General features: G+C 34.4%; 2 protein-coding genes across 2 annotated transcripts; both read left to right on the forward strand.

The window, feature by feature from the left end:
• Positions 1–6449: 6449 nt before the first annotated feature.
• On the forward strand, positions 6450–12490 carry LOC145612226 (F-box/kelch-repeat protein At3g23880-like). The gene is made up of 4 exons (XM_081667605.1): positions 6450–7762; positions 10489–10563; positions 11167–11239; positions 12170–12490. The coding sequence occupies exons 1-3, from the start codon at positions 6591–6593 to the stop codon at positions 11225–11227; spliced, it is 1308 nt and encodes a 435-aa protein (XP_081523731.1). The 5' UTR covers positions 6450–6590; the 3' UTR covers positions 11228–11239; positions 12170–12490.
• A 1742-nt stretch (positions 12491–14232) lies between these two features.
• LOC145610907 (putative disease resistance protein At1g61300) lies at positions 14233–19812 on the forward strand. Its single transcript, XM_081666169.1, has 4 exons — positions 14233–14245; positions 16166–18935; positions 19016–19101; positions 19225–19812. The coding sequence occupies exons 1-4, from the start codon at positions 14233–14235 to the stop codon at positions 19362–19364; spliced, it is 3009 nt and encodes a 1002-aa protein (XP_081522295.1). The 3' UTR covers positions 19365–19812.
• Positions 19813–21472: the final 1660 nt, after the last annotated feature.

Below are 21472 nucleotides of genomic sequence, written 5' to 3' on the forward strand. Positions count from 1 at the left end.
CATAATCCCAAGCCTCATGCTTTCTTTGCTGAAACTCCTCCATCATCTCAAGACGTGCTTTCCCATAGTAGTACGTAGCAGCATCAATGGCTTCATTAGCAGCTTCCTTCAGGGTACTTTTCAACCCATCCCGCTTAGAAATGCTGTCCCGATGCTTAGCCCGTTCAGACTTCAAAGCTTCAGTAGCAGCCTTGTACTTATCAGACAAAGCATCACGTTCCTTCTTCATAGCTTCATACACCCGAGAAAATTCTGACACCTTGCCTAAAACACCAAGGCAGGACTGGAGACTCTGCACAGCAAAGACGAAGGGTTAGGAAGCATATTTCAATAAGGTCGATTTTTATGCAAAATTTTTTTGGAGTACACCATACCTGGAAGGACTGAACAGTCGCTTCTTGGGAAAGATCAGCAAAAGTCATCGAAGACTGGCGATCCTTGAAGGAGGGAAACAACAAGGTATCCACATGTGGAGCAAGAGAGTCAAAGGAAAATTCAGCAGCGTCAACATCAATGGGAATCTCCAATTTCCTCTTGAGACCAGCACGAGGCGGAGGCGGAGGTGCAGCACCCCTAGGAGCAACCATTTTGATGGGAACAGCCTCAGAAGTCTGGGGGGACGAGCGAGATTTAAGACGACCCAGGATGGAAGATGAGCTAAGGAGATCATGAGACCTCAGTGACCTTGTTGTATCTACGGGGAATACAGTCGGGTCAATAAACATACAACTAGGAATACAACAAATGTACACAACAAGGATCACATTAGACACATACAGCAAGGATGTCAATAACAAACAACTAAGAATAAGTACAAATACGTGCAGATGTGTTCAATAAAGAAAACGCCAAATTCAAAACTAAAAACACCAAAGCAAACCAACCACGTGTTCACAAAAGCATAAGCACAATACAACATCAAAATTCACAAGGGAGAAAGAAAACAAACCTTGAGACATGGCAGGAGCACCTTTTTGCTCAGAATCAGATTCGTCCAGAGACTTAATTTGAACAACAACCTCAGGCTGTGTCAACTTGATGAAAGACCTCTCGTCTGCACTCAACTCGTATAACTTGTCTATCAAGGATGGAGACTGAGAGCGCTGCTTCAATTTACTCACTGCAATCAACAGGCAAATAAGCCCAAATCAACAAAGAAGGAAAGAAAAATGTAAAAGAATAGGAAACAAAATACCTTCAGCCTCAACAGTGTCAATCAAAAAATCACAATCATCACCCAACGAATCAATCCTCACAAAAAAGAATTTGTGATACCACTTTTTGTCAAACGCCTTCTCCAGATCAGTCACCAAAGGACTAACACCATCCTTCAGGCGAAGACCAACCCGACCTTTACCACTGGTCCTGATAGTGTAAGGGTAACACAAATCCCTCACATCAAGTTCTATCCCCAATTTCGCACTCAGCAAATCCAAAATTCTCAATACCCTCCAAGTTTGGGGCAATAACTGACAGGGCGAAACCCTAACTCTAGAAAGAAATTGACGAACAAGAGCAGAAAAAGGAAACGTATGCCCAATTACAAAGGGATACTCGAAGAAACACACCCAACCAGGAGCAATCCAGTCAGCCCTCTCCCTAGCTGATGGAATTTTCACCACAACCCCATCAGGAAAACGCGCAAGTGTAGCAATATTCTGGACCTCCTCCTTCGTGACAGTGGAAGGATAAGTATCCTTGACAGGAAAGACGTTCTGCGCCACCAAGTTCGGCTTTTTCACACCCTCATCCGCCCCAGCAAACACCACTCTCACACGATCATCCATTACAAAAACAAGAAAAAGAAAATACAAAGCAAAACAGAGCAAACAGAGAGGAGAGAGAAAATACCTGACGAAATTGAAATTAGGGGCAAACAATTGAAGTGATTAGACAACAGCCTGCACACCCAATAAATACCAAAGACGGAAATAAAACCGTCCTTCACAGTTATCGAGGAAGTTGCCTTAAAACCGCCACCACTTTCTATTTTGTTAACCGTTGAAGCAATTTCTGAAATTCAAAATAGGTTCCAGAATTTTCTTTAAGTAATTTTCACTTCCAAATACTTGGAAATAAAAATTAGGGGCAATTGTTGGGCCCGTATTGCAATACGACCCATAACATTTAGGGCATCAGTCCAAGATCAATGGTTCAGCAAAAATAGGCAAAACGGCTTGACTGAAGTAAACAAGGAAAGCACCATCATACGTATCAATCAAGAGGATACTTGCCAAAGATACACCTACAGAACAGGGAAGAAGATAAATCAAGAAGATCTTCTTCGTTTTGAATATATTCTGAAGATATTTGTAAACCCTAGAGATCCCTAGGTATAAATAAGTGTAATTAGACATTTTCAGCATTCATGTACGCATTAATACTCTAAATACAATAGAATTATTCATCATTTATCTACGGAGCTTCATCCCTACTGAGGAAGGAGGCTAGTCCTTATTCAGTATTGTATTTCTTACTCTTCTCGTTATTGAATTCATTCCGTTTACTTATTGTTATTTCATTGCTTATTTGTTACTTTATCATTGTTCTATTGTTATTTTATATGCCTTTGGTAGTATGATTGTTATTACCCCTCAAACCTAGCAGATTCTCATATGTCCTTGTTGAGATTTGCCTAAACAATTAGCAAAGTTATAATTAGGAAAAATAACTATAATTAAGAGGATTATAGTTGTTGTAATTGGTAGTTTGTTGCACAACATTTTGGAATGCGTTGTGAGTTTTTGGACAACGCATATTGTTTTGGGCTTTTATAAAGGGGAAGGGAACATTTGTGGGGTTGGAGTGTTGGACGGTGGGACAAAATAACGGGTGCTCTACTCCTCGTCAAGGTTGTCACCACTCACTTACTATACCACTCTTATTTATCAACTTCTTATGTTTCAAATATTTCCAAATTTAATAGCACGGTCGACGTAATATACAACCTCTGTTTTATACGAATTAATAGATGTAACGTTAAAAGTTATAACTTTATTTACAAATTAACATTTATACATACATTTATTTTTGGTCACCCTGGAATAATATTTGTCTTTCTATCCTGTTTACTCCGTATAAGTGAGACACGTAATAATTAGCCTAGCAATAATAGAAAAATATCTTAATCTTTCTTAAAATTAATCTCATACAATTTTTTACTTAAGATCGATAAAGGTGGTCTATTATTTTGAAATAATTAAAATGACGTATAATAATATGCATTAATTAGTTATTGTGAAATAAAAAGCAACCATCTCAATAAAATAAAAAATAAAAAGCAAACAAACAAAGAAAAACATATATAAGCCTTACGTAAATACACACTTCCAGGAAAGTTGTTGGTAAACCAAACAAAAATGATACGTGAAAGTTATTCTCATAAATCTAACATTTTAACAAGGAACTTGTTGCATGCATGGAGTAATACCAAGGAAATTAGTTATCCATAATAAAAGTATATCAAAGTCTTATTTCCTTATGTATGACAATGCTAGTTGACAACAACCGCCGCTTCGTCAAACAAATATAGTAGGACTTGTTACACTTGTATGTTGTACGAGACTCAAGAGGTGTCTAAATTAGGTACAATGAAATCGGATTGGTTTAGATCAAGTCAATTTTTAAACTTAAGTTATGCTAAATTATTGTGTCTACTCTATATTGTAGTCTTTTTTACAATTTGGCGTGGTGCTGAACACACTGTTTATCAGCCTTGTATATAATTTAATGTTGAAACGTAGATCAAATAATTGGATTTGTTGTACTACGTATGAGCCTAATTGATTTTATGACCATCACCTTGAAAATGAGTAACTAGATTATAAGAATAAGTAAACATAATAATGAACTTTATGTTAGAATAATATAAAGCCCATTGTAGGCTTGTAGCCCTTAGAAACAAGCTAATGCTTCTGCGTGTAAAGCCAAACCTGAAATTGTTTTTAGTTTTTTACAGTGACCATTAGTTGCACATTAGTATAAATCTATTAATTTAATAATGTTAATAAATTACTCATTGAACCGACTCAAATAAGACCCAACTTGACTATGTTATGCTGTATAAATAAAGAGTAATTATGAAAATTCTACCATCTTATGAATATGTCAAGATTTCAAATAGGAAGAACAAAAAGTTGTAGTTGGGAAGGGGGATTTTACATCCAACTAAAGATTACATAGAGTTAGTTTAGACTTCAATGCATCATTATCTTAAACGTTTGATAAATAACTAACACAAATTGTAATTGGTTTATAAGAGAGGCAACTTATAAAGCTTAAAGTAAAAAAAAAAAATAAAAAAAAAAAAAAAAAAAAAAAGGTTTTAACCATCTTTTTGATATGGGATAATATATCAATTTTACAACTCCAATAGAAGTTAATTATTTAATTTGCATTCAAGAATCAAGATTATCTCTTATATATCCAATAAATAAAAATATCATCATGAAAATGTTTTCAAACTCAAAAAGAAAATAAAGTAGTTCAATGATTCTATCTTCTATGTCTACTTGATTATACAATTGAATTAAAGTTTTCTTCTTATGTACTAATTAGGGTCTGTTCACATTTACTTAATTTCAGTTCAGTTCAGCTCCAAACAGTTTAGTTCAGTTCAGCTCCAATCAGTTCAATTCAGTTCAGCTCTTAATTTCCCTCTCTCATAAAATATTCATTTCAGCTCAATTCAGTTCAGTTCAGTTCCAATCAGTTCAGTTCAGTTCAGCTCCAATCAGTTTAGTTCAGCTCAGTTCAGTAAATGTGAGCAGGCCCTTAGTCTAATCACTTAGCAATGCTATTAAGGAAGTTACATTTATCAATGTGATGTATAAGTTCAACAGTAGTTATTGGTTGTTATAAAATTATTTGCTTATTTTTATTTTAGCTGTTATTGTGAATTTTAAAAAAGCATGAAAAGCAATTAACAAAGGGCGTTGCTTATGATTGATTGATTGAAACTTGCTTGAATGCAAATGAAATTTACACGATGATCATGATGATAGAGTGTAATTAGCTATCAGCGTAAATTAAATATATGTGGTTATAAATTATTTGGCCCCCATGCCTTATAAAGATTGGTCTCTTAGAAAAGAGCTATTCTGTGAGTTTGTATTCTTTTCTTTTTGGTGTCATGCTTTAAACCTATGAAATTTTTTCATACAATCAATGTTTTAATAGTGCATCAGTGAAATTTCACTTGCTAGAACTATATGTGCTACAAATTCAATGCATAGTTGGCATTCTTGACTTAAGCCCTGAGGGTTTAACAAAGACACGTGTCATACTAGCGTCAATTTGAAAAAGTCACTAATGAGGATACTTTGAAGTTGGATTAGACTTGCTCTCATAGAAGTTCCATCAATTTAAAGCAAGCTAGGAAGTTGACACTAAATTTGAGAAACGAATATTAAAAGTAGGGAACACGTTCCATCTCGGAATTGAAGCCGTGAAAGATAGAAATGAACCTCTAATTTCCCAAATTGCTATTTGCTATCCTATGTTGTACCCTTGCCCTTGTACTACTTTACATTTGTTTAAACAACTTTGTTGATTCACCATTTTCGGATTTTTTTACTTTTTTTATTTTTAAAGAATAATGGTCTAGAGATTAACTATAGGACGGTTTTATAGGAGACTAGCTAAAATAAATCAACACGAAAGTAGTCTTTTCGTCTTTAATCCTAGGGTGCATAGTGCATTCCTTGGAGTTGGGAATAATTTGAAGAACTCAACCTACAAGGCCATATGTAATGAGATCCCATTGGACGGTCTACCATAATTGTGTAATCATGCATCAATCCAATGGATATACAAACCTCGCAAATTATTAGCTGAGGTTGATTTCAGCCAAAGCTCGCTGAGGTTGCCAAAAAACAACAAAGTTTTACTTGGGGTATATCCCAACTGTATTTTTCTTCCTTCTCTAAACGACGCCGTTCTTCTAAGCTGTCACATTTTATTTTCTTTCGCAATTTTATTCTCATAACTGGGTGTATATGTTATTTGATTTGTTTTCAATTGGTACAAAATTACGTCGTTTTGAGCGACCTCACCAATTTTTGGCTGAGGTTGATCTTAGCCATTAAGCGTTGTACAAACCCCGCATAAACCAATATTCAATACGGCTTGAACCGATTAGACCTAGTTCGTAATTAGAATTGATCGTAGGCCTAATTTGACAGCTTTAGGAAGAACTCAAGCTCCCAAGGTCCAAGGAAATGAGATGAGCCCATTGGACAAGTTCTCTGCCATAATTGAGTAGCCTTTAGAAATTTTCAGCCCAAAGGAAGTGTTGCCCAATTTTAAATTGGACTTCTCCAATTTCAAGTTTTTTTTTTTTTTTGCTTGAAGTACATATTCCGTACAACAATTTGTCTTTTTGTGCACAAAAATGCTGCAAAATATATTTCCTTTTTGTTTGAATTAAACTCTGCAAACTTTACAAAAAAAACCACTGCCACCCTTTCCTTCTTCAGCACTCATCTTCACCTTCTTCATCTACCACAAATTACTTCAATTGTACTGTAATTTTTCAAGGTTTTTCTTCTTCAAAATTTTCACATTTTCAAGGGTTTTCCTTATTCAGAAAAATGGGAGATTCAGATTCATCAACAATGTCAGAAATGGCTGAAAATTGGCGAGAATTATGGTCGGAAATTCTGAAGAGAATCCCAGCAAAAGAGTTAGGAAAATGCATTTGTGTCTGCAAAACATGGTATTCTCTCATTTTATCTCCTCAGTTCATAACTTCACACACAAAATTTCATCAAATCCATCTCAATTTCCTCCTTAGAAGCTTCACTAAAGCTTCCCTTACTGAAAATGGTGTTGAATCTTACCATTTTTCCTCTGATTCTGAAGAAATTTCTGGGGTTTTTAACAAGAGTTCTGTTCTTCCTTTTAAAACTGGGGTGGGTTTGAATTTTCGTGTTGTTGGGTGCGTTAATGGTATTGTTTTTCTTGCTGATACTCAATTTGGGAACAAATATACTTTCTATTTGTGGAATCCTTTGATTAAGAAGCATATTAAGTTACCAAAACCCAGAATTGTGTTTGATGTTGTTGGGCCTTATATGCATGTTTTTGGATTTGGGTATGATTCCAAAACTCAGGATTTGAAGGTTGTTAGGGTTTCTTACATTCAGCTTAGTTCTGGGTTAGATGAGATTCCTCCAAAAGCTGAGGTTTATAGTGCTAAATTGGGGGTTTGGAGGTGGGTTTTTGCTGATGATGTTACTACTTGCATTGCTGAGGATATCTGGTCTCAGTGTTTTCTGCAAGGGTGTGTTCATTGGGTTGGATTTGATAGGAAAGACGAGTCGGATTCATCGTTTAAGAATAATTGTCTGTTGGTGTTTGATGTTGAGGAAGAGAGGTTTAGGAAGATGGAATTGCCTTTGGCATTGCTTGAGGTCTGCCCTATTGTTCTCGAGGTTTCCGAGTTCAAGGGTTTGCTGTCAATGATTCAGTATAATAGGTATGGAGATGGTTTTGAGATGTGGATTCAGAAGGAGTATGATGTGATTGATTCCTGGAGTAAGGTTCTGAGAGTTGATTTCGAGGAGCCGAAATTGCTGAAGGTTCTAAGGTGGAAGCAGAATGGAGAGTTACTAGCACAAACCTTTGAAGGAGAGCTGGTGTCTTATGATCCTGGCACCAAAAACATGGTAACTATTCGCGATGATGGCATGTTTGCTGCCTTTTATGCTTGTACATTCACAGAGAGCCTGGTTTTCCTGGAAAAAGATTGTGAGGGCAAGAGGTATGAACAATTTTATTTTCATTGTGTGAATAAATTAATTTTTCTATGCTATTGAGTAAGAAATTAAGCCTTAGTTACCTATGCTTTCTTATGATTGAGTGGCCAATGTGGTCTTAGTGAACCTGATTTAATTGTTCGTATATTTTCTTATATTCCTAGAGTAAAGCATAATACAAGGGTCTCAACTTTGGCCAAATGTAAGTATAGGGGACTCACCTTTCAAATGTTTGAAAGAGGGGACTGAAACCGGTTCGACCAGTTTTTGCCGGTGAGATTACCCGTTATTACAAGTTGCCCAAGTTTAAAAGAAAAAAAAAAAGGGAAATTCTCAATGGTAACTATATACAATTGCGGATTCTCAATGGTAGCCAACTATTTTCAATAATCTCCTAAATAGCATTAGTATTCTAATTAGTCTCTAATATAGCTATATGTAAGTAAATCTGTCCAAATTAAACTAAAATCATTAACCATAATTAAATAAAGTTGTAATATACTAAGTTACCCCCTTTTAATCGAGTAAATGCAAACCCAATTACCCTCACTAATCATTCAGTGAAGATGTTCGAAACTCTTCTACATTGAATTGCAAGGGACGCTCAACTGATTGAAAATTAAAACCATTAATTAAAATCTGCCAAAGGTGCATGCTAAATTGTAACACTGGCAAAGTAATTCATCCCAACTTTACCCTGATTTTTTCAGTTTTTTTCCCCCAAATTTAATGGATTAAAAGCTTGTTTTCCCTGTTTTTTATTCAATTAATATCATGATTTATTGTGCAAAATCTTCTCTTTAGAATGTAAATCAAAATGAAATAGGATGTAATCTTAATTTCAACATTGGCTTATATGATATGTCCTGTTCTTCAATTTTTAACTTATGAATTGAGTGTCAGTGTATCCTTAATTATAGCTATCAACGGAGATTTATAATTTCACTTTAAATAATAGGTGTATATGGAGCTCCGGAAACTTTGTAATCATTCATTGCTTAGCTACCCATTTTTTTTAATGATTTTTCAAAAGATTTTCTTGTGAAGTTATGTGGGAAATTATAGATCTTGGACAGAATTTTCAATAAACTTCACATAGCCCAGTATATTAGGAGGGAAATTGTGTTTACAGTTTAGGAGGGAAATTTAGCTATCTATGGTTATTGATTTTAGGTTAATTTGGTCTGATTTACGTAAATATAGCTATAATAGAGAAAAATATTAATACTAATGCTATTAAGGAGATTATTGAAAAAATTTGGCTACCATTGAGAATCCACAATTGTGTATGGCTACCATTGAGAATTTCCCAAAAAAAAATTAATTGCGTCTGAATTTGCAGAGCACTTCGTGTTCCGTGTGAAATCTCAGCCGTTGGATAATTTGAGCGGGAATCTAAGGGGCATCCTGAAGCTTCTACTCTTAGCTTCTCTTACAAGCTTTGTTACTCTTACTTTTTCTAAAAGAGAAGCATCTTCTCCCTTCTTTATTACTCATACCTCCATTTTCAGAAAGCTCCATCATCCCACAGTGACACCTTCTTGGAGTTGCACTCATCCTCGACATTTTTCTGCAAAACAAAATTAAAAAAACCACCACAAATTAAATCTATACTTATATACTAAAGTAATCACCAAAAGGGACCCTTGGCATAATTTTGTGAAAATTTTTCCCTCCAAAATGCTATTTATTTTTTTTTTTTTTTAAAAAAAAATTCTATTAATAAATTCAATTTCTTTTATCAAATTTTATTTATGTGATACATAATTAAGAATTTAAAAAATAGACATTTTTGAAAAACATAAAATAAAAAATGTTACATAAGTCATTTAATTTCAATTAACTCTATAATTTCAATCGACTATAATTATTAATAAATCTTACTTTATAAATCTGTGCATTGCACGGGGCCAAAAACTAGTTACTACTAAGCTATACAATTATAAATTAAAGCATTATATTGACATACTTATACAAAACTATCTTGCAGGGTAGCTTAAATATGGAATTCTGGCAGCAATGAATGGATTACCTTTGTTTTTGTTGGATTTTGGAAAAACTTAAAAGAATTTTGTTGGATTAATTCAACTGGTTTTTTTTGTTCCAAAGACAAGCATTTCAATAGCTCACAAACTGCTTGTAACGGCTATTTTTTATTACTCAACTACTATGAAGTTTCCCAATGCTCTGCAATACTGTCAGTGGAAAAAAAAAAAAGAAAAAAAAAAACTCCAAATTTACCTTTTAAGAAGGAAACCGGTTGCTGTAGGTAAGCTTGGCCGGAAAAGTAGCCTTAGTCCCCTCTTTCAAACATTTGAAAGGTGAGTCCCCTATACTTACATTTGGCCAAAGTTCAGACCCTTGTATTATGCTTTACTCTATATTCCTAATGCTTATGCTAAAGATATCTCTATTATCATTAACTTCATGTCTTTCATGGCTCTTCACGTAGCCTTGCTTCATTGGTTGGTCTCAATTGAGTTGGTTGTTTCTTAATTACTTGATTCCTAATGCAGAAACTAATCATAAGTTAAAGATATTGAGTCTGAAGTATTTGACTGATGATAGTTTTCTATGATTGGAACTTTTCATGTCGAAAAGAAATGTTCAGCTGATATAAGAGCTATTAACCTGTTTCACTGTGTCATTTGTGAAGCAATGGATGAAAATATGATTTAGTCTCTTGTACGATTTTATGTTGCGTTATGAGGAATGTTAATTGTGGTTACAGGACTGTGCGTTTGGAGGAAGATGATACTGTGTGCAATGAAGATGAGAATATTTCATCTCTAGATACTATCAGAGTGTAAGATACCTCTATCTACACAAATTTCCTTAAGGATTGTCCTAAATTGTTTCCTTTTCTTGTAGAAAGGTAGTACTTGGGATGTTTGACAGTCTTGTTCTACATTAGTCAATGCATTACATTCATATTGGTGTCTGACTTTTTATTTCTGTGAATTTGGAAGAAAAACACAGCTTATTATGTTCACCAACCTGACTAGCGTGCATGTTAAGTGTCATAATGTATAACATATATGATTAAAACCTTAAATTCACCTTACTAATTTGCTTCAGTCCGAGCATGTACCTATTCCTTGGTTGCACACACATTGTAGGATAAGACAAGTGTATAGTATAAGACATGTTCAAGGTTACCTCTGGCCTTACAACTGAGAATCTGGATTATATTGTAAACTCAATGACAATCAGAAAGTCACTCTAACCCGAGTAACCCCTAAATTGTATATAAGGCACCCCAAGACACAAAATCTTAACCTATATATACCTTTGGTCTACCGTACCCTAGAAGTGCTGTAAGCATACTTTTCAAATCATCTGTTGATTTTAATGCGTTTGTCACCTGATGCTCTTTGACTGATACTAATTTTGTTGTGGTTCTTTGTAGACGCATGGGAAAGGCTTTTGTAATGTGCAATCAAATGATAAAGTTTCGTCGTGAATTCTAGATATGCTTTCAGGTTTGTGATGCTAAATTACTATTTCTACCAAGTGTATTGATTCAGAATTGAAAGCTGAAACATCTTAATGATATCTTTTTCTATTATTATTTTTTATCATAATGAAGATTCTTCTAACATTGCATTTGTCGGATAGTAGACAGCTAAGTGACAACTAAACTATGTGAATTAAGCTTTGTGCGTGCCTAGATAACTTCATGTTCATGTGTCTAATCCAAGTGAATATAGTAGCTCATGGTTGACAACGTGACATCTTTTTTTCCATGGAACATTAATCCTTTATCTCTACATTAGAAACCAAGTACTCTGTACTCTCTTTCAGATCCAGGAAATAACTCTCAGAAATCTTTTTTCCTTTTGGAAGATAGGGGAGCGAAGCAATCAACCTATTAATATTGGAAGACCCAAAGGATTTTTCCAATGTATCATTTCTGGGTCCAATGGAATTCATAGGTATAGGAAGAAATATAGATTTTTTTTCTTTTGACCATATATCGATTGACCACTACTACCACAAAGAGTCACAAAGCCAACTTTGTCGATTGTGTAATTAATTTTTGCATTTTATAACACATGTATGCTGGAAAATATGTTATGTGAGATTCCTGTGGAAATCTGTTATTTGATATTCCTGTGGAAATCGGTTATGTGAGATGGATTTTACAGCATAAAGTCTGTGAATGATCATTGTGTGTGTCGATTGTGTATAATATTTGCATATTATAACACATGTATGCTTAATCATGAATGAACATTATTCAGCTTATGAAAATCTGTTATGTGAGATTCCTGTGGAAATCTGTTATGTGAGATGGATTTTACAGCATAAAGTCTTTGAATGATCATTGTGTGTTGTTTATGTAGTGTTAATTCCTCTGTTATGCTAATGTTTGATTTGCCTATTTTGTTTCAATTCCATGCTATATGCAGCTTGCATGATGGTGTGATATTGCGCGTTGGACCTTTTTTTCCTGATGAGGCTTGTGAAGTGGTTGCTTCGGCTTGTGGAGTGGTTATTAGTTTGACTCGTAAACGAATTATGCTTAGTAAGATGGTAATTAGACATGGGAATGTTATTGTTTAGTTATTAGTTTTGTGACTAATTATCTACTTAGTACTTACTCGGTTACTCCGTAGTAGCCTAGCATGTTTAGTACTAACTTGAAATTGAGCTTGCTTTGTTACTAATCAGAAAATGCTTTGTCGCTAATTCTTGACTCTAAGAAAAAGAAAGTGGGACTGAACCCATCATATTAACTATCAAGCTCATCTATATTCATAATTTCTTAAAATTAGTGCTACAATGATTCAACCACAAGTTGTACACTAAGCATTATTGAAATTTATTCCCGAGTAGTGTTTTTAACTAATTAAAACAGAGAAAATATTTTGATATCTTTCAAAAAAAAAAAAAAAAAAAAAAAAAAATTAAGTTATCTTTCTCATCTCATTATTTTTATTTATTTATTTTTTTTCTCCCAAGTCAACCATGGCAGAACATGCATGATAGAGGGAAAAAAAAATACATTATATATCATTGGCATTATCATTTGCATATTTATAAATTACGGAGTAATTATTTGAAATTAGGTATTGACATTTACAAGGTTTGATAGCGACGAACGAGTTAACAAATGAGAGTTGACATTATCAAAACCAAATCACAAAAACGGAGTTTATAGTTTGACAATTTGGTTAACAACGTTGCAAAACTATACGTCTATGCTACTCGAGTTGTAGTCCATATAAGTGAACTGTTACAGAGTATTTATAGTGATAATAATGTAATTCAATTTTGGTATTTTTTTCACATGATTTATACCCTTGCATATTATTGCATGTAAACAATAAATTGTCGGAAATTTTCACTTATTAAAACATACAAGTACTATATTTATAAATTTAACTTGGATAATCCTTGTCTAATTAAATATTATTTGAGAATGCCTAGGAATTAAAATTTCATAAGAATTGAGATTTCATGGGAATTTCTACTTCCTACATCCAAACCAAACAAAACCTAAATTTATGTAATAAAGTATTATACATTCTACGGTTATCTAAAATAATGTTAAGTTTGTTGACACAACTAGAGAATGATAAATCTTTTATTACTCTTAATAGGTTAGGCCATTAGGATGTACCTTCCATTAAAAAAATTTAAAAAAAAAAAAAAAAAATCAAAATATAACTGTACTCCATAATTGCTGGATGAGCTCTCCATAATTGCTGGATGATTAAATAACTTTTTTTTTTTTAAAAAAAAAAAATAACATACAAGGTGGAATACCACTGTTATCATATCAAATTTCTACAAAGATGATTTTGAAGAGAAGAAAACAAGTTGGGTTGCTTAAATATAAAAAAAAACACATCTCTAATCTATTAAAATAAAGTTAACTCTTAAGCCTTAATGATGGTTCTATAAATAGCAATATAATTAAGCTCTCACCGGTCTATTATAATCTGTATAGCTTTATGGAGGTTATTGCTGCATCTTCTTAAGGTATGCTTTTCTTGTTCATATCAAATTTATTGTACACATTGTACGGGTTTTATCCCTCCTTCGCATCAAAAAAAAAAAAAAAAAAAAAATTATTGTACACATTTATCATTACACACTTTGTCAAGAGTCAAGACCCTATAAATGTAGTCACTTGCATTGATTTGTTTGTTTAAAGTAAATATAATAACTACATAAGAGTTAGACAAATTAATCTTTTCAATCTTTTCATCATCAATTACTTTAAATTAAACTTCTCTGTACTGAACTCGTCTCATATGATAGTTATTTAAAATTCGACCCCATGAATACGTATATTTCGTATATTTTTGATGAGAAACTGATGAGTATTATTTGTATATAACTATATAGGTGCGTAAAAACTAAGATTTTATCCAAGTCAACTTGGCTTTTTCACGGAATACAACTATGATCAAGAACAACAGTGGCGAGTTAAAATTTTATAATTTCTGATCCGTTGCACCAAAAAATGCCAGAACCAGGTACATTTTCTTTTCTTTTCTTTTAAGTCCTACGAAATATTTGTTTTTGCACATACTACACAAGCCTAAATTACACACAAGTGAAGTAGCATAATAGCATATTAAGAATTATTCAGGATTATTACCTACTTATAAGTTAGTTATACACCCATTTAAATCAATATGGGGCAATAATCCCAACACAATAAACTCACATGTAAGGAACTTGATTGGTGATTACTGAATAACGTGTAGCTGGTCGATAAGTGCATGTTGTAGCACCCAAATAATTTCATTTGTTTATTTTTTTTCTTTTTTTACACCAATGTTAAATTTAATTTTTAAATAATATGAAATGAATTTGACCAAATAGGGAGGAAGAGAATTCAGTGATTCAGTCTAATTACAAGATTCGAGAAAGTTTCATACTAAAAGCAATTGGTGATACTTAATTGTCTACCTTATAAAATGGAATAACTATATATCACCCTCTTTTGGAACTACAATAGGCTTTAGCAAATTTAATCACATCTAATCTGATTGTCTGATTAGACCAAACTTTTACTTAATATATACACTATCTAGGTGGAAAAAACATTTTAAATTGGATCATATTAGAATTGCATTTAATGAATAGTTTTTTTAATACAAGTATGTATTTTCCATACTCCGTAATTTTTTCTTTACAAAATTATTTTCTGATCGCACATAAAACAACTACTACGTATATACAGAGTATGAAAAATTACATACGAAGTATTAAAAAGCTTATTTAGAGCTTGTCCAAATAAAATAAAATAAAATAAAAATAAAAAAAGCTTAGTGTTGACTTTTAGATCGTTGTGACAACTATTTGTCACGACTAAGGGCCTGTTCATATTTACTGAACTGAGCTGAACTGAACTGATTGGAGCTAAACTGAACTGAATTGAACTGATTGGAACTGAACTGAACTGAACTAAACTGAATTGAGCTGAAATGAATATTTTATGTGAGAGGGAAATTAAGAGCTGAACTGAACTGAACTGAACTGATTGGAACTGAACTGAACTGAACTGATTGAAGCTGAAGTGAACTGAAATTAAGTAAATATGAACAGGCCCTAAAGGGTGGAGCACTGGACTACTGGAGCACAGGTGCACAATCTAAATAGGTCAAATTAATTCATTTCTTGTAATTTTTGTAACGGTTTTTTTTTTTTTTTTTTAAAAAAAAAAAAATCAAAAAATTATTAGGAAGCTAAGCTCTTCTCAAATAGTCAAAACGATGTTGTTGCTGCTGCATACTACTCCGTAGTATCTGCATTTTGGCCTAATAGAAAGAGCTCTAATGGGCAACGTTGTTTTTTAATATTAATATATAGAGTAGTATTCTTTTGATTTTTTTAACTACAAGGTGATTAATATATTAATTATCAAAGTTGTGCATTGACAAACATGTATAAAATTCAAACTTTTGTGTTGTTATTAAATATAGTATTTAATTGAATGTTGGTGTAGTGGTGATTAGGACTATATTTGGTAGGGAGGATCCGTTTTCGATCCCCCGCAACAACAATTGGGAGAGAACTGGAACCTAATCACCTAAAATTGATCCTAAATCCGGATTAGCCCAAAGGGTGAACCGGGTGTAACGACACCAAGAAAATAATTAATAGAAGAGGAGAAGCCAGGGGTACAAACATAATTTCCAAAAGTCTTACATGGTGAATTTGTGATTAATCAGAGGGGAGGGAGGGTAGGCAACCCAGGCCAAAATCCCTACACTTTTGCATGTATGATTAGCTTATTAAGTCTGTTATTTGTTATTTGGATTTTAATTGTTACAAGTTATTCATTTGGGTTGTAAAATTTGTGTATTGATATCAGTTTGAACTCTGAAGTATGTGATTACTAACTTTGCTTCAAATTTTCCATGGTATGTAAACATTATGCTATACAGTAGCTGCAACAAAAACACTTGCTGGTCTAGTTAGTGGGTTAATATCTCCTTGCATTCGAGAGGCATATGCTCCGTACACTTTTGAAGTACTAGAAGCGAAATTGAATCAGTTGAAGGAGAAGCTAGAAACAGGCAAAGATAAGCTAGATACATTCGAACGACAAGTAAATGGGATTGCAATCCCCAATGATGACGCGATAAAATGGAAGAAAGAAGCAAATGACACCCTCAAAGTCGTAGAAGAAAAGATTAAACAGCTAGAAAACAACATAGAAGCCACATGTACGAGTGGCTGCTTGCCTAACTGCTGTCGCAGGCGTGCTGCAAGAAAATCAATTCAACAAGAAATTGAGAAGGTTGATAAGTTGATAGAAAGACATAAGCCTGTGGTGAAAGGATATAAGTGGTCTCATAGCGATATTGTGTTGAAGACGAGAGGCGATGATGTACAAAAGGTATGGGAGTGCATCAGCCAGAGGAATGATGTCAAAGTCGTCTGCATACATGGAATCGCCGGTGTTGGCAAGACTGCTGTTGCACAAGCTGTTTGTAACAAGGCTATGACCGATGACCACGAAACGTTTGCTTATGTTATATGGGTGGAAGCTGACTACGGAATTGAACTCAAGGCTTTCCAAGAGAAGATTATGAAGAGTCTTAACATTGACATCATTGCTACTGATGATAATAGAGACAGGGCTACAAAGATTCGTGATGAGTTTGTTCGAAGGCAGAAGTGTTTAGTATTTATTGATTTCTTATGGGAGAATTTCACCCTTCGCGATATTGGAATTCCAGAGGAAGACGGAGTTGTTTGCAAGGTTGTATTGATTTCCAGGTCACAACTTACATGTAATAAGATTGCTAAAGACGAATATTTTGAAATAAAACCTCTCTCTGATGGATGGGAATTTTTCGAGAGTAGTCTTGGCCGTCCCCTTCCTAATTTAAAAGGCGAGGCAGTGGATCTGATGAAGAAAGCAGTAGAAAACTGTCAGGGATTGCCATCAGAAATCATCATGTTGGCATATCATATGAGAGGAATACATTGTCAGAGCTTGAGTGAGATTTCTTCTATACTCGCGCTCAAGGAAATGTTGAGTAGCCGAACTAAGCCTGCATCTTCAGCTGATACACAGTTTAAGAGATTGGAATACAGCTACAGGAAGCTAGAAAATACTACCTATAAAAATTGCTTTCTGTATTGTGCCTTGTATCCAAAAGGTTGTCCTATCGACATAGAACAGTTGATAGACAATTGGATATGGGAAGGTTTGCTAGATGTGTATATTGTATCACTGCAAGAGAAGAGAAAGAAAGGGAGGAATATACTGACATTACTCAAAACTGCGCGTCTTCTAGAGAAAGCAGACTCCAATGGCACCAGAGAGACAGTCAAGATGCTTAGCTCATTACACGATATGGCAGTGAATTTGATACAAGGATCAGGGGTGCTAATCGATTCAGGGAACGATCTCACAGACTTTCCATTAATCGATGATCCGAATGGTGAGATACTAAGAGCTTCTTTCATGTACAATAAACTAGGAGTACTTAAAAATCAACCCAATTGTCCAAAATTGTCCACATTGCTACTCCAGAATAACCCACTTGATCTATTTTCAGATTACTTTTTCATTGGAACCCCAAATCTCAAAATACTAGATTTATCTTGCACCAATATTTATAACCTCCCATCATCATTTTGTAGCCTGAGATTCCTTCAAGTGCTTCATTTACGCCACTGCCTCAACTTGAGATCCCTACCTTGCTTGTCCAACCTTGAAGAACTGATTGTACTAGACCTTTTCGGAACACCTCTAGAAGAATTACCATTAGGAATGGAAAATTTGAAAAAGCTTAGGCGTCTAGATCTTTCCCACTCCAAACTGACCAAACTCCAAGCTGGATTAGTGAGTGCATTAGAAAGTTTGCAAGAATTGCTTCTCATGATGAATGATGCTGAGGCTTATAGTTGGAAATCGAAACAAACAAGGTCAAACTCAAGGGAAGCTTATGTTGAGGAGCTTGCTTATATAAATGACTTGAGGATTCTACAACTCAATTTCTTTAACAAAGAGGTGTTCAGTGAATACATGAAAGCTATTCCTGGAACAAGGCCATGCCTACGTGCACCTCGTTTTAAGTTCTGTGTTGGTGGATTCAACATTAATGGAAACTTAAGTGAAAACAGTATAGCATTCATTGACGGCTACCCTGTTGGTCAGCAACTTCCAGAAGGAACCTTGGAGCTATACCTGAGTGCATGCAGGTCTGGCAGCTTAACTCCCAGCAACACACTCGAGAAAACAGGCATCGACTTTCAGAACTTGAAGGTCCTGAATCTGTTTGATTGTAGTGGCTTGAACTATCTTTTCTCTATAGAGATGATGCAGTGTCTCCGAAGCCTTGAAAAGATATTTGTAAGGCAATGTTGGTCACTTCTGGGGATCATAAAGCCTACTGCAAACTCAAGTACCGATTCACACACAATTGTTTCCTGCTGTCTTCCAGAGATACAAGAACTAGTCCTGATCGACTTGCCACAATTGCAGAGCATATATGCTGACAGACAGGCACTCGAGTGGCCTGCCTTCCGCAGATTCTCTGTTTGGAACTGTGACAAGCTCAAGAGTTTGCCATCGGTCGTATATAGAGCTGGGGAAAATCCTAGAATAATAAAGCTTAAAGGAAACTCCAATTTGGATGACACTAGTAATCTTGAAATTGAAGAAGCTGATGTACCTGAAGACATAGTTTCTTTTGTCAGGTACTGCCAGAACCATTTTTATCTTCAGAACTTGTGCTAAGAATCTTAATAATAAATAGCTGACATACTTTCTCATGCAGCACAAAGAAACAAGAATCGGGTTCACAATTTCTTCCCAACAATGATCAATCAAATTATTACAGAAGGAAGGCAACAGAGAGAAATAGTAAGTATCACTGACAGATTTGAACTAAAATTAGGATAATCTTCACTATTTTAGTTTGTTAACAAAGATATCTATAGACTAATGCCATCACCCCAATGGAAAACACACGAAAAATATGTGCAGGAGTTGCGGCTATTATATCAGAGAATGAAGAAGCTTTATTCCCTCCTCAGAGCCCTGGCTACATAGTACGCCGCTTGGATAATTATGCTAGTTTGGTCAGGATGGCACAGAGACGCATCGGGGTGCTGTTTATAAATTAATCAGTCACGACTAAAAACTTATGGCAGCAACCAAGAAAGGTGCAGGTTCAGTAACAATCACAACAGAGGCATTTCATCAACTATGGACTAAAGCTGTGCTGGTCAAGTCTCTAGGTATCGTTTCACAGGGCTGCTTTTATCAGCCAATCGTCTGCATCAGTCACTGTGTGCTTTTATAAATCTCTAGTTGATTGTGTTTTACTCTTTTGGTCCTTACTTATCTATATAATGTTGGATTTGTTCAATAAAGATTGTGCTTGACGAGGAAACATTTATTATCGTATATGAATTTAACAAACTTGACTCGTACCCTGTTTAGTTGAAGTATTAGACTTACAGCATTACATACAGTCTATTTTTCATCTAGGAGGCCTTCAGAGATATAGTTCTGTAACAATCACACCAACAAAAGAATTGCTAGATTGGATCATTGGAGGCAAACGATGAAATAAATCTATTGGAAAAGGACTTTTACTCCCAGTATCTGCATCATTTATATTTATGAGAATAAATTGGGTGAACTTGTGAAAATGACAGCCTTTGAGTAGTGACTTTCCAACTTGCATTTCGGTTTGATTTCCTAAGATTTGGAATAAGAGCATGTCATATGGAATATTATATGGTATATTTTACATAGTAAAGGTTTTGAGATTGCACAAGCACAAATACAAACTCATCCTTTGCTATTAAACCACTTTTCTGGCTATCAATCAGGAATTCAGGAGTTTTGCTCTTTTTATCAGTTATTCCATTAGTCTGTTACCAAATCAGGTTTCTAATAAAGGACGACGCGAGATTGGTATATCCTACATCGAAATGTGAAGGAATTATGTCTTCGATAAGTGCAATTACTAGATATATCAAGGATCACTATTATGGAGATAATAAGTTCATTCTATAGGGTCGTCAATATCTAGTGCTAGATATGATAATTGATCTTTGGGTTAGTTAAATAGCCCAAAGCCTTATAGAATGGATCCTATGAGGTCACACAACAAGGGTATTGGGTTAAACAAGTAAAAGGCCCATTAATGGGCCTCATGAGATTATGACATACCATGTAGAGTGTTGGGCTAGAGTAGTGTGTTTAGGATAAGGGTTTTGGGCTTTTGACATGGGCTCTTATTTAGAGATGTGATCTATAAATAAGATCCATGCCTAGGGTTTGATAAAAAGAAGTCATAATTCACACACTGTGAATTTTGACATCAAGGCAACCAATCCCAAAACCCTAAAACACTCTCCTCACTCACGGCCCTCTTCTCTCCCCTTCACGTCCGTACGTGCGGCGCCCCTCATGGTGGCTCGTGGTGTTCGTCGTGGTGGTTTGTGGTTAGCTCGTGTCTCTCTTCTCCGTTGAAGGTTGATTGAAGCGTTCAATCACGACTAACTAGCATTAGTGGAGGTTTAACTTGTGCCCGTGGACTAAGTAGAGGAATCACGCTTGGGGTTCTTTATCTCCTTTTGTTCTTGCTCGATCGCACGTGGAATCACGCTTCAAAGGTACAATTATTTGTTCTTTATGTGTTATGCATTAGATTCTTGGATTAGGTACTGTATGAATATGATTCATGTTTATTTCCGCTGCATAGTACCTATAAAACCCTACAGTGGTATCAGTTAGCCTATTGCATTTACGCATATTGCCAATAATTCTTTGATAATCCACAATTTTAATTCAATTAGGAGGGAGAATAATTAATTATGGTTCAATCTTTATATTAAATGGAGATTTAATTTTTGGAATATGAAATAAGCCCTAGTATTTTCGAAAATTTTAATTGGAATAAAGCCCTAAAATTTTGATTTTTGTGCTTAGTTTTGATGAATTTTGAAAATTTCATGCTTCATAAATTTAATTGAATTGATTTTATACATAAAATATGATTGTTGTATAATCAATATTTTAATTTAAAAGTTAAATTAAATTTTAATTAATTTTGTGAAGAACCCTAGAATTGAAATTAGATTGTGAATTTAATTTCAAAATTGAATTGGGCATAAATGTTGTGTTTTAATTCAATAGACCCAATCTAATTTAATTGTACAAATGTTGTATAATTTAATTAAAACTCTCAAAAAAAAAAAAAAAAAGGAAAGATTGAAAT

Source organism: Chenopodium album, chromosome 24 (genome assembly GCF_948465745.1).
Source record: "Chenopodium album chromosome 24, dcCheAlbu1.1, whole genome shotgun sequence".
NCBI classification, from domain to species: domain Eukaryota; kingdom Viridiplantae; phylum Streptophyta; class Magnoliopsida; order Caryophyllales; family Amaranthaceae; genus Chenopodium; species Chenopodium album.

Excerpts from the sequence above, each read along its gene's own strand:
- LOC145612226 (XM_081667605.1), top strand. The coding sequence starts at position 6,591 with ATGGGAGATTCAGATTCATCAACAATGTCAGAAATGGCTGAAAATTGG. Across the intron at positions 7,763-10,488 it reads AAAGATTGTGAGGGCAAGAG|GACTGTGCGTTTGGAGGAAG; the intron begins GTATGAACAATT and ends TTGTGGTTACAG. Across the intron at positions 10,564-11,166 it reads TCTCTAGATACTATCAGAGT|ACGCATGGGAAAGGCTTTTG; the intron begins GTAAGATACCTC and ends GGTTCTTTGTAG.
- LOC145610907 (XM_081666169.1), top strand. Across the intron at positions 18,936-19,015 it reads GACATAGTTTCTTTTGTCAG|CACAAAGAAACAAGAATCGG; the intron begins GTACTGCCAGAA and ends TTTCTCATGCAG. Across the intron at positions 19,102-19,224 it reads GAAGGCAACAGAGAGAAATA|GAGTTGCGGCTATTATATCA; the intron begins GTAAGTATCACT and ends AAATATGTGCAG.